This window comes from Vulpes lagopus, chromosome 8 (assembly GCF_018345385.1).
Source record: "Vulpes lagopus strain Blue_001 chromosome 8, ASM1834538v1, whole genome shotgun sequence".
Taxonomy (NCBI): domain Eukaryota; kingdom Metazoa; phylum Chordata; class Mammalia; order Carnivora; family Canidae; genus Vulpes; species Vulpes lagopus.
In genome coordinates this window covers 50,778,268-50,791,257 of record NC_054831.1, presented here as the reverse complement: position 1 = coordinate 50,791,257, position 12,990 = coordinate 50,778,268, and the positions used below count along the sequence as shown (strand labels likewise).

The 12,990-nt window shown below is 45.0% G+C and overlaps 2 protein-coding genes and 1 pseudogene across 4 annotated transcripts in view; 1 reads left to right on the top strand and 2 right to left on the bottom strand.

Annotated features, from left to right (window-relative positions):
• Nucleotides 1-12,990, top strand: part of MRPS31 (mitochondrial ribosomal protein S31) — a 57,635-nt gene that overhangs the window by 22,987 nt on the left and 21,658 nt on the right. The window contains exons 2-3 of one of the 3 annotated variants that reach the window (XM_041765058.1): nt 1,249-1,381; nt 8,258-8,542. In XM_041765058.1, coding sequence (XP_041620992.1) covers nt 8,334-8,542 — 209 coding nt within the window. In that variant the 5' untranslated portion in view covers nt 1,249-1,381; nt 8,258-8,333. Of the gene's footprint in view, nt 1-1,248; nt 1,382-3,678; nt 3,810-8,257; nt 8,543-12,990 lie in introns of those variants that run through there. The other 2 variants (XM_041765056.1, XM_041765057.1) reach the window with 2 other exon arrangements.
• On the bottom strand, nt 1,996-4,614 carry LOC121497716 (translation initiation factor IF-2-like). The gene is made up of 4 exons (XM_041767456.1): nt 4,412-4,614; nt 4,116-4,278; nt 3,271-3,933; nt 1,996-2,427 (listed from the first exon to the last, which is right to left on the bottom strand). The coding sequence occupies exons 1-4, from the start codon at nt 4,612-4,614 to the stop codon at nt 2,227-2,229; spliced, it is 1,230 nt and encodes a 409-aa protein (XP_041623390.1). The 3' UTR covers nt 1,996-2,226.
• Nucleotides 6,865-7,918, bottom strand: LOC121496955 (annotated as a pseudogene).

The following is a 12,990-nucleotide window of genomic DNA, read 5'->3' as shown; positions in this document are numbered from 1 at the left end:
CACATGACAGACCCCAAGTAGCAACAGCCCAGCTGAGCCCAGTGAACCACACAACTGTGAGGGAGAATAAATTGTTTTATGCCACTAAGTTTTGGGGTAATCTGTTATGCACCAATTGATAACTGGAATATAGAATGATTTTGTTTTTTTCTGTTCATGGAAGGCTTGTCAAGTTAATTAGTGCAGAATTTCATGAGATATTTAGGACAAAGTCAGTGATGTATATCAGGATCTATTTCAGTTGATTTGTTGCCTCCTGCCAAAGGCACATTATTCTAGAAAGTGCATTTCAAGGGGGCACTGAGAAGAAAATGACTAGCAAGTCCATGCCAAAATAGAAGAAGGAGGGAAAACATTTTCTATTTTCAGGCTACATTTTTGTTGTTCTCATAAAAGTATTTTTATGAGATTGCTCTAGACAATTGCACAAATTATGTTTTTTAAAAAGACAGGTTTTTCTTTTCTTTTTCTTAGGATATATTGAAATTCTCTGTGGTTTAAGTTGTGGTTTAATTGCAAATTTCTTTTTTTTTAATTGCAAATTTCTAACTGCTTTAGTTATCTGTTTTGTTGAAGTCAGGTTTGCTATCATTTATATACAATAAAATTCATGCATTTTAGGTGTACAAGCCTGTGAGTTTTGGGAAGTGTGAAAGGCCATGATCCCCACCAGAGCCAAGATATAGAGTATTTCAATAAATTCAAAAAGTTCCCTTACGGGAAGCCTGGGTGGTTCAGTGGTTGTGTGTCTGCCTTGGGCTTGGGTTGTGATCCCAGGGTCCTGGGATAGAGGGCTGAGTCCAGCTCCTTGCAGGGAGCCTGCTTCTTCCTCTGTCTCTGCCTCTCTTTCAGTGTCTCTCATGAATGAATACAATCTTTTTTTTTTTTAAGGTTTTATTTATGTATTCATGAGAGACACACAGAGAGAGAGAAAGGCAGAGGCACAGGCAGAGGGAGAAGCAGGCTCCATGCAGGGAGCCCGACGTGGGATCTGATCCAGGGTCTCCAGGATCGCGCCCTGGGCCGAAGGCGGGCGCCAAACTGCTGGGCCACCCGGGGATCCCTCCTGGTAACTTTTGAGCTGACTTTTGTCCCTATAGCTTTACCTTTTTCACATTGTTATGTGAGCGGAATCAGTGTATGGTCTCTTCGGTCTGGCTCTGTTCACTGAGCCTAGTGATTTAAACGTTCATCCAGAGTAATAGTCTGATTATTACTTTTACTATTGTATCAATTGTTGTGCCCAAGATCGCGAATCCGAGAAACCACCGGGGAGCCGGCACCGATGCAAGCGCACGAGGGTTTATTAACAAGCCCGGGCTTGGGTCCAGGTGCGCCCGACACCGCGGAGCAGGGACTTGGACCCCGAGGGGGGTTACAGGTGGGTTTTTATGGGCTGGTCTAGGGGATTTTTAGAAGAGGTGGAGGAATTTCTTAAGCTCTGTTTTCATTCCAATATGGGACTTTCTGTCTCTGTCAAGGGCGTTCTGAGCTCTGTTCTCATTCTGATATGGGGCTCTCTGTCAAGGGTGTTCTGTGGTTTTTCCTGTAAAGTTCAGCTCTTCTTCCCAGGGGCCTGAGATGGCTGTACTTGTGCTAACGCTAAACTTGAGGTGGAGTGGCCTTGATTTTCTCGGCCTCCCCAATTATAACACTTTTTCTTTACGTGTGTTCTAAGTGGATACAGAGTCATGAATAGCTAAATAAGCCAAATCACCATTGCAGTGTTTCTCAAAGTTTTGTCTGAAGACCATCTGCACCATAATCACCCGGGTGCTTGTTAAAGGCTCAGGTTCAGATCTTCTGGGCTACTCAGTAATGTGTATCAGGAGGTGTCCACACATGACTTTTACACATTAGTAAGATCATAAACCATCGGCTATTCTGGGATGAACAAGAATATCTGTTAAATGTTCTGAGTTTGAGTCTAACTCTGCCATTGATTAGCTGCAGGAACTTGAGTGAATTAAATAAACTCTCTGCACCGACTTTTTTCCTTTGTACTTGGAAATAATTTATTCACAAAATATTTTTGAGCATCTATCGTATGACAGGCACGGTCCTAGGAACTAGAATCGCGGCAGTGAATAAGACAAAGTCCATCCCTTCATGGAAAACACATTCTGTCGGAGTGAGGTAACAAGTATCGAGGCACATGGATATGAGGGAAATTTCCCTTAGTGGATCTGTGGAAAATGGATCAAGATCTTGACCCAAGAGGGTACCTTAGTTAAGATTCGATCTAGACACCTGGTCACAAGGAAACCCGAAAACACACTTAAACAAGATGGAAGTGGCCCCGCCCCGCTCGCTGACGGTCCCGGGGAGGTGGGAGGGCAGGTGGCGCGGCGTCCTTCGCAGCTCCGAAATCCCTCGTCTCTCCAGTCCCCAGCTCCTCCGGCTCCTATAGTCTCGTCTGTATTCCAACTAAGAGGAAGGGGGAGAAGTTTGTGGGGAATGTCTGCCCATTTTTTAAGGGCACATCACTTCCATTCACATTCCGTTGGCTGGATGCAGAGGTCCGGGCCCGCAGGCAGGCGGGGAACAGGGCGTCCGGCGGCCCCGGGGAGGGAGGCCTCCGGAGGAGGAGGCGGCCGGCGGCCGGTAGAGCGGCGATCCGTGGCGGGGCACGACCGGATGCTGCGGGAGGCTGCCTCCACCGGGCTAGCCAGAGGGCCTCTTCTGGAGCAGGACGGCGGAGGGTGCCCGGGGTGGGCGTGGGCCTGGGCCTGGGCTCAGGTCCCGGTCCCGCGCGGGTGGCCGGGGTCCTGCGCGCCGCCCCGGGTCAGCGGGACTCGGCTGTGCGTCCCCGCCCTCCGCCCCTCCCCCGCTCGTCACGGCCCCAGGGCCCCGGAGCCAGCCCTGCCCCGGGCCGCGCTCCGCCGCGAGCCCGCCTCTCCCGGTCCCGCGGCCCCGCCCCCTGGCTCGCGGTTTCTGTCAATGAATGAATAAAGTCTTTAAAAAATATATACATTTTACTTAAAAATTAAAAAAAAAAAAGACAGAGAAACGCGCAGGGCCGCCCGGGTGGCTGAGTGGTTTGCCCGGCGCCCGCCTCGGCCGCGCCCCAGGGCCCGGAGCCGCGCCGCGGTCCCTGCACCGAGCCCGCTTCTCCCTCGGCCTGTGTCTCTGTCACTCTCTCGAACACATAAAATCTTTATTAGAAAAGAAAAGAAAAAGGGACCCAACCTTTAAAAAAAAAAAAGAACCAAGGCTGAAAAGAAATCTGATCTATCGGGCAGCACGTCCTATGATGACTTTTCTCTTTACCTCGGTGGCCACAGATCGTTTTGGGAATGCGGCGGAGGCTGTGAGTCCCGCCGCCACAGGGCCCCGCGGAGGGCTCCCGGCGTCCCGCCGCCCGCCCCAAGGCGGCACCCGCCCAGCCGACCGCTCCGTCCACCTGCCCCTGTGGCGAGGCGGTCCCGCGTCCCGGCCCGTCGGAGCCGACCTCCACATCCGGTCCGCCCGGGCCCCTACAGTCGCCGGGAGGCGGCTGACTGGGCCCGCCCCGGCAAGCCCGGAACTCAGTTCCCGACTCCTGTTGCACTTCGGAACGAGAAGGGAGGAACGCGCCGGGCTGCGGAACGGAAGGGGGAGCGGGGGACCGGCTTGGGGGGTGCGCCGCTCAGCGCTGCTCCGCGCTGCTCCGCGCTGCCTCCTAGGTCGCTGCGTTTCTTGGCGATGCTTCCGAGGGTCTCCGCCGTCCGCCCGCTGCGCCCGCTGTCCTGCTTCCCTCTCTGCTCTGGAGGCCCCGAGGCGCCGGCGGCTGCGACTGTGCTCCTCGGTGCTCCTCACGGGACGGCCAGGTACGGCGCTTCGGCGCTGTGGGCCCTGCCCGGCTTCGGGCAAGCCCCGGCCCGCCTCGGGGCTCTCGGAGCTCTCGGGGCTCGTTCTCCGGCCTCCTGGGTTCCGTGTCACAGCCCGAGGGGCCTGAGAGGCGGTTGCTTTAAATTTGAGGAAAGGGAAACCCCAGGGAGGTGAGAGGACTTGCCCAAGGGCACGCCGTGAGAAACGGAGCTACGGGCGCAGGCTGGTGCGCCCCTCCCGCGCCTCCTGTCGTTCAGCCCGGGGTCCAGAAGCAAAGTCGTCTTCTTTATTCCGTTTTTATTTACTCGTCCATCTCGCTTCCCAAGACTGCTGGCCTCGCTCCCGCGCCTCACCCCGCCGGGGGGTCCGCCGTCGGCTGCCGGTCGCCGCGCCCGCAGCTCCGGGGCAGCTGCCGGGGGAGCCGGCCGGGGCTGCTGGCCGCCGCAGGAGACGTTCAGGGTGTCCTTTCTGCAAAACGGGCCCCAAGGGTTGCAGCTAGCACCGGGGCCAGTCGTTATCCGTCCTCCGCGTTGCTGCTTCTCCCCAGAGAACCCTCAGCGGGGTAGGAAGCTGATTCCGTGGCGTCTGGTCCATCCAGAACCGTTTGGGGCCAGCGTGGTTGAGCGTAGCTCTCAGCACGTCGAAGCCGTAGGGTGGAAGGAGTGACTGGCTGGAGGGGGAAGCTGCACAGGGAGCGGTGATGGGACGGGACGAGTGAAATAGGGGAAGCGAGAGGGTCAGTGTACCGTCAGCGTTACTGGGAGACCGACGAGCAGCCTCGAGAACACGTTTTAAGTTGGGCATAGTTTTCAGAATTCCAAGTATCCGTTGGGGTAAGAAGCCCTTCCAGGGCAGAACGGGGAACGGTGCGCAGCCGCAGAGGGAACTCCGGGGTGTGGTTTTGGGTATGCTGCGTTTGAAGTGCCGAGGAGCTGCTCTAAGTGGAAACAAGCCCCGATGGGAGGTCATGACTGAAATCTTATTTTTTTAGTGTCACGGATTTACTGCCTATACATGATTTTCCTGAAATAAATAGAGATTACGTTCTGTGGCCCCGTGGCAGTCCTAGAAGGAGACATTGAAGGATGGAAGGTTATATGTGAGATCCATCCTCCTGATTGCTACCTTTTGTTGTAATATCTTTAATACTAACTTAACTTTCACATGTGAGATAATACAGCATTTTCCTAAATCAAACTGTATCATGTATTGAATGATAGTATGAAGAAGATCCTGTGCACTGATTATAAGGATACTTACTAGTTAGGCGATTGGTTTTCCATTCTGAGTGTTAAATCCAGATTTGATAGCCTCTGACATTTTTATGAGCAGATCAAATAGTTTGTTTCAGTATTCTTGGAAATAGCCATTTTGTCTTTCATTAAAGGGTCCCTAGTCTGATACTGCTATTGGCTAGCTTTGAGAACTTGATATAATAAGTAACCCAGGGTCTGATGTAGGGTCCTGAGATGAGTTGTATCAGAATCACCTGGCATTTTGATTAAATGCAGGTCCTTGGGCCGCATTCCAACCTAGCAACTAAGAATCTCAGGAATATATTTTATTTATTTTTAAAGACTTTATTTATTTATTCATGAGAGACACACAGAGAAAGGCAGAGACACAGGCAGAGGGAGAAGCAGGCTCCCTGCGGGGAGCCTGATGTGGGACTCATCCCGGGATCATGACCTGAGCCAAAGGCAGACACTAAACCACTGAGCCACCCAGATGCCCCTCAGGAATATATTTTAAATAAATGAGCACCCTGCATAATTCATATGATCCCTAAAGTTTAAAAACCACTGATTTAACCTCTTTGAGCATCAATTTCTTCTATATTACAGAAGTAGTAAAACCTGTCCTATAAGATTGTAAGGATTAAATGACATACATAACGTGACTTCTCAGATGGGGTGCTCTCATGGGCAGTATCAGAATTACTTGGAAACTTATTAGAAATGCAAACAGTTGAGCTCCTCCTCAAAGCTACTGAGTCAGAATTCCTTGGCGGCACCACAGAACCTGTTGGTTTTTTTGAAAAAAAAATCCTCTGGGTCATTCTTACACATATTGAAGTTTGAGAAACAGTACTTTAGCCTGTTCACTTCAGAAAGATAGGGACCAAGAAATTCTTATTTACTAATGTATTGTCAATGTGTAATATAGTGCCCAGCACAGAGTAGATACTCATTGTATTTAATGAATGACTTTTTATGCATTATACCTTCTTAATCTAACACATTCATTATCTTTTTGAGTTCTTCAGTATCAGGGCACCTGGGCGGTGCAGTCAGTTAAACGTCTCTTAACATGGGCTCAGGTCATGATCTCAGGGTTGTAAGATCGAGTCCCACGTGAGGTTCCGTCCTCAGTGCTGGTCTGCTTGGGATTCTTTCTCCCTCTTCCCTCCTGCTCATCCTTACACTCTCTCTATTTCTTAAATAAATAAATACATCTTTAAAAAAAAAAGTTCAATATCAAGTATCAAAAGATTTTTAACACCACAAAATAAAATTAATAAAAAATAATAAAATTACTTAGGTTTGGTAAATCTAAGTTTGCATGAATTTGAAATAGGTATAATCATTTGTGTTGTTCTTTTTCACAAATGTATCTAATGAAGAAAGCAGAAAGTAGCTATTGAATATCCTTTTTACTGGTCCATTTTAGATTAGCTTACAAATAGTGATTTGTTAAATGACATGTAGCTCAATGAGAAAGTTGATCAGATCAGAGTAATACTCAGTCATGTTTTTTAAAAGAAATTTTTCTTTATGAATAGAAATTTCTTTACTTTTATACTCTTTAAAGAGGTATTATTATATCATGTTAAGAGCAGAGACTTGTGGGGCACCCAGGTGGTTCAGGTGGCTAAGTGTCTGCCTTTAACTCAGGTCATGATCCCACAGTCCTGGGATCAAACCCTATGTTGCGTTGGGCTCCCAGCTCAGCAGGGAGCCTCTTCTCCCTCTGCCTGCTGCTCCCCCTGCTTGTGCGCACGCGTGCTCTCTCTCTCTGTCAAATAAATAATAAAATCTTAAAAGAAAAAAAAAGAGCAAGGATTTGGCAGTCAGTTTGGGGTTTGAACATAATAAATTGAAATTTATTAATGGTTTTGCAACTTTTTTTTAATGAGTTCATATCTTTTATCAACCTATGAACAATTGTTGTTCAATTGAACATATGAACCTATGAATTGCTTTGTTGAAGCAATAGGTCAGACAACATTTGTCACAATAATGTCTGTCAAAGTGGCCAACCATAAAAACTCCAGCACCATATTCATCTGAAGGGCATTCCTGACAAAGGTGACTGATTTTGCCATTCTCATCCACCTTATAGTATTTTAGGACAGCTAACTTAAATCTTCTTTCTCTTATGCTTATTCTTCTTGGGAGTGACGTAAGACTTCTTCCTTTTCTTAGCATCACCATGAGGTCTCAACCCGAGATGAAGAGTGGGCTCATTTTGAATGTTGTGTCAGAGAAAGTACGTCCATATTCCAGTTGCTTGCGAGCAAAGATCAGTCTCTGCTCATCAGGAGGAATTCCTTCCTTATCCTGGATCTTGGCCTTTACATTTTCTCTCACTTTTTTTTTTTTTAATAAGATTTATTTATTAATTTGAGAGAGAGAGAGAGAGAGAGAGTGTGTGTGTGTGTGTGTTTGTGTGTGTGTGTGGCATGAGCTGGGGGAGAAACAGAGGGATAGGAAGAAGCAGGGAGCCCAAGGGGGCTGGATCCCAGGACTCTGAGATCATGGCCTGAACTGATTAACCAACTGAGCTACCCAGGTGCCCCAGCCCTTACATTTTCTATTGTATCTGAAGTTTCTATTGTATCTGGAGAGTGATGGTCTTCACCATAAGGATTTTCACGAAAATCTATATCTTGGTAGCATTTCCACCTCAGATGGCAGATCAGAAAGTTTCGACCTCTTTTAAATGTCACAGAATGCAGAGAAAATGATCTTTGTATCAAACCCTGAGATAAATGGAGGGAGGCAGTGAATAGGAGTACCAGCAGCCCCAGGCCTCACCCAGCTACCTCAAGAACCAGGTGATCAGTCAGCCTCAGCACACCTGTAACCCATTTGTGACTCAGGAACATGTCTTAGGCCTTAGTGAGTGCAGAGCTACATGACCAGTCACTTCACTTCTCTGGTTTCTACTTTCCTTATCTACACAGTGAGGATAATACTTACCTTATGGAATTGATGTGGGTTTGAGGAAATGTACGTAAATATGTTGCACTAGACCTGGCACATAGTACATATTCAGTAAATGTTACATTGCTGTCATTATTATAGTTGCGGACAATAATGATAAAAAGCAAAAAGGAAGGGTGTGAATTGGAAAATTTTAAAAACATAGTAGCAGTGTTTTGAATCCTTGCCTTATTATTTTGCATTGTATTTTTCATTTTTTTTCCTTTAATGCTTCTTTCTAGGACAAAAAATAATGTCCAAAGATACTTTGGCACTAACAACACAATTTGTAGCAAGAAAGATGAGCAGCCTGCTTCAATGCATGAGATTTCCAAGGAAACAGAGAGCCAAGAGAGTGTAAAGGAGAATACCAAAAAAGATTTGTTAGATATTATTAAAGGCATGAAAATTGAATTAAGCACAGTAAATGTACAAACAACCAAGCCATCCAGCACAAGACAACTTAAAAGTGTGGAAGCTACAATCAACAGGCTTCAAAAAGCTCCAGGAGATGCCCCAAAGAAGAGGTAAAATGAATTGAATTTCAATTCAGTAATTTTTGAAACTCTTTTTTTCTTTTAGGAAAAAAAAAAATGAAGTTAGAGGACCTGAAGATGCTGCATGAAGACTATCAGTCTGTAAACACAGAGACTCTAACACTTACTTGAGAGATACTGTTACCCCCTGTATCAAAATAGGAAGGGTAGAGGTGTCTAACTGGTTCAGTGGGCAGAGCATGCAACTCTTGATGTTGGGGTTGTGAGTTCAAGCCCCATGTTGGGCTCCACATTGGGCATGGAGACTACTTAAAAAGGGCGGGGGGGGGGGGAGAAAAAAATTCTTTTAAATAAGTAAATAAATTGGAAGGGGACATCTGCAATCTAGAGTGGAAAAGAGTCATGATCTAATTAAGAATTCCACATGCTTTCTTACATAGTCATCAGTGTAATTAACTGCCTTTTAATTGCCTCTTTAAACTGTTAATTATCAAATCATTTATATCCTGATTTGAAGGTCGTGTTGTGTCTCTGAAGGACTTGTTTATTTGAAATTTCCATTTTAAAAAGTCCACCTAGGATTTAACCATATTGGTTACAACTGTTTTATATGACTTCCCTTGACCAGTAATTATCAGTGCTCTCAGCTTATGTGGTTTCCTCAAAATATTGTAATTACTTGTGCTTGTCAAAAGAGTATTACATTTTGCCGATTCTAAGTGCAATCAATAATATTTCAGTACTGTGTTGTAGTTTAAATGACAGTGTTTAGTTGGTTTTTTTTTTTTTTTTTTTTTTTTTTTCTTATTTATTTATGATAGTCACAGAGAGATAGAGAGAGGCAGAGACACAGGCAGAGGGAGAAGCAGGCTCCATGCACCGGGAGCCCAACGTGGGATTCGATCCCGGGTCTCCAGGATCGCGCCCTGGGCCAAAGGCAGGCGCCAAACCGCTGCGCCACCCAGGGATCCCTAGTTGGGTTTTTATTAAGATTTTATTTATTTATTCATGAGAGACACAGAGAGGGCAGAGACACAGGCAGAGGGAGAAGCAGTCTCCCTGCTGGGAGCCCAATGTGGGACTCCACAGGATCATGCCCTGAGCGGAAGGCAGACACTCAACCGTTGAGCCACCCAGGCGTTCCATCTGTGACTTCTCTTAGCAGAATCAACAGATAATGTAGATTGCTGTTTTTCAGAATGACTTAATATTTTTGTGAAACTTCTTGGTTTCCATATTGTATCACATTGTATCAAAACTACCTCTGGAAAGCATAATTGAGTGGTAGAGAATAAGCTAATTCACATAGTGAGTGCCCATCCATAGGTACCTCCTCCTCTATTTATTTATTTATTTTTAAGTAATCTTTACAGTGTGGGGCTCAAACCCACAGCCCTGAGATCAAGAGTCAGATGTTCTTCTAACTGATCGAGCCAGGTGCAAATAAAACAAAAACATTATATAAAAGTATGTAGAATTAAATGATAAAAACACATATATAAATACTTATCAAGAGTTTTATTTTAAGCTTCCAGACCTGTTTGTGACTCAATGTGGTTTTTATTATAATTATGTAATTTAATTATGTAAAATGAATTGAATGTTTTGCAAAGACTCAGAAAAGGAAATTTTAAAAATTCCTTTCCAGGGATGCCTGGATGACTCAGTGGTTGAGCATCTACCTTCGGCTTGGTCCAGGGATCAAGTCCTGCATCAGGCTTCCTGCAGGGAGCCTGCTTCTCCCTCTATCTGTGTTTCTGCATCTCTCTGTGTGTCTCATGAATAAATAAATAAAATCTTTAAAAATAATAAGAATTCCTTTCCAATTAGGTATGAAGAGATAAGCAGAAAAATGTAAGAAAATTCTGTACTCAGAATTCTTTGTTAAACATTTTTAAGTTCTTGGTCTGTGTTTCCACTTTAAAGAAACCAAAATTGGAACTCTTGAAGAATGTAGTATGGGTGCAGTGTATATATAAAAGATGTTTGTTGGAACTTCTACTCAAAGAAGGGCTTTGGCCTCGCATGAAAAGATTGGTGAATGAGATATGTTTCTTTTAAAAATGTATCTTTTAGGGTTTCCTGGATGGCACAGTTGGTGGAGTGTCAGACTCTTGGTTTCAACTCAGGCCATGATATAGTGGTTCTGAGATCCAGCCCCACGATGGTCTCTGTACTCAGCATGGAGTCTGCTTGTCCCTCTCTTTTTATTCTTCCTACACACACATACTTTCTCACTTTGTCTCTCAAATAAATAAATCTTTTTTAAAAAAGGTTTTATTTATTTATACACAAGAGACAAAGAGAAGCAGAGACATAGGCAGAGATGCTCAACCACTGAGCCACCCAGGTGCCCAAATCTTTTTTTTTTTTTTCCCCTTTTTAATGTATCTTTTAGGAGCACTTAGCTGGCTCAGTCAGTGGAGCATGCAACACTTGATCTTGGGGTCAAAGTTTGAGCCCCACACTGGGCATAGACTTAATAAAATTTTTTTTATAAATGTATCTTTTAATGATTTTGTTCCCCACCCTCTTTTTTTTTTTTTTTTTTTAAGGGAACCCAGATGCACAGATTTGGGTTAATCATCACCTTTGCTTTAGGACTGTGGTGGCTCCATGTATGCCCTGCTTTTAGTTTTTTTTTTTTTTAATTTTTATTTTACATTGAATGGCCATTGATACAGTTAGTGTGGCTACATGACAGTTACTGTAAGACTTAGTGGCATAAAACGATTTTTTATGCTCATGGATTCTATGGGTTATTTTGGAAAAACACAGTGGAGAAGGCTAATTCTGCTCTATTCTGCCCTCACTCTGAAGACTTGGAAGTCCAGTGGCTGGAATCATCTGAGGGTTTGCTCATTCATAGCTTTGAGGGTTGCAGCTGGCTGTTAGCTAAGATCTTAGTCAGGACTGTTACCAGAAACACCTACATGTGGCCTCTGTGTGGCCTGGGCTTTCTCAGTACATGGCAGTGGGGCTCCAGCGGCTAGTGGACCAAAAGAAAGTGAGCCAAAGGAGTTTGTATTTTTATGATATAGCCTTGGAATCAGGGTGGACACTGCCACTCTCATTTCCTGTTTCATATTGATTTCTGAGAGGACTTGCTTTTTTATCATAGCAACTGCCAGAACCATTCACAAAAATATGATGTCATCAAAAGGAATGCAGTAGTCTAGGGTCAAAACTGTGAACCACCTTGACTTAGTAGTTCCCATGGTCGCTGAGAGATAGCTGTATTTCTCCAGGGTGCTCCAGGATGCCGTAGGGCACTGTTTGGGAACTTAAGTCCTACTCTACATTGAGCTCCCTGTGCAAGGCTGTGAGACCACACCCAGAAGTTTTTAGAATTCCTGTTATCTGTTTATAGGCTCTCTGAGGTACCATTTTAAATCTTTCTAAGATTTTGGGGTGCCTGACAGGCGCTTTTGGTAGAGTATGTAATTCTTGATCTCAGGATTGTGAATTTGAGCCCCACATTTGTTGTAGAGATTACTTAAAAATAAATCTTTGAAAAAAATAAATCTAAGATTTTAACAAAGGGTTTTATAGTGATGCCTGTGGCTTTATCGTTAGACCATGTTTTCCTGACATTGCCCTGAATTTGATCACTGTTCAGAAGCCATTTCTAAATTTTAGCATCATTTGCTGAGAATGAGAAATGTTTTATTTTTGATCCCGCCAGTCTTGACTCCTTTATATGATACAGTTCTTTCTTATCTCTTCTCATATTTTACCATCGGCAACTAAGAAGCCAGGAGGCACCTTCTATACTGGAAGTCTCCTTTTACTGGCTCACCCAATTCACTGAGTATATTAACTATTTTTTACATTACTTCAAGCAACAGTTGCTAAATAGAAGTCCCCTTTCCTGCAGCTTCCAGTAATATTGGTTTTCCCAAAGTTCTCCCTCATAGCAGCTTTGAGGGCCCTCAGGCTCTAAGTCTCTTTGAGGCCAGAGGCTCTCGAGAATACTTCCCTCAAGGTCTTTCCAATTTCTACCCACTGCCCAATACCCAAATTTATCCCATACATATTGTTTTTTTTGTTACAGTAGCACCCAACTTCCAGACCCTAAAATCTGTTCCAATTACATGTTGCTGCGTAACAAACCATCCCGAGGCTTGGGTAGAGTGTGGCAGAGGTAGCTATGTCTGCCCCACTCTGCACTAGGGAGGGCCTGTGCACGGTGGTGGTTTGCTCACTTACATTCCAGTGGCTGATGCTGGCCTTTGGCTGAGGCTGTCTTTGGGGCTCTCCATAATCTGCTAGCTGAGTTCTATGGACAGACATCTCAAAAGAGAGCCAAACAAAAGCTGTGTCACTTTATATGACCTAGGATCACAAGTCACAGTGAGTCATCTCTATTATTTTGTTCTTGGAGGCAGTCACAAAGGTTCCCCTGGTTTTAAGGGGAGGGGACATGGATTCCCTCTCTCGGGGATTTGGCAAGGTTTTGGAAGAGTTTGTGGGACCAG

Coding starts and splice junctions, on each gene's coding strand:
- LOC121497716 (XM_041767456.1), bottom strand. CDS start 4,614: ATGCCCAACTTAAAACGTGTTCTCGAGGCTGCTCGTCGGTCTCCCAGT. Junction 3,934..4,115: donor TTGGGAAGCGAGATGGACGA/GTAAATAAAAAC, acceptor ACCGCCTCTCAG/GCCCCTCGGGCTGTGACACG. Junction 2,428..3,270: donor AACGATCTGTGGCCACCGAG/GTAAAGAGAAAA, acceptor CCTTCCTCTTAG/TTGGAATACAGACGAGACTA.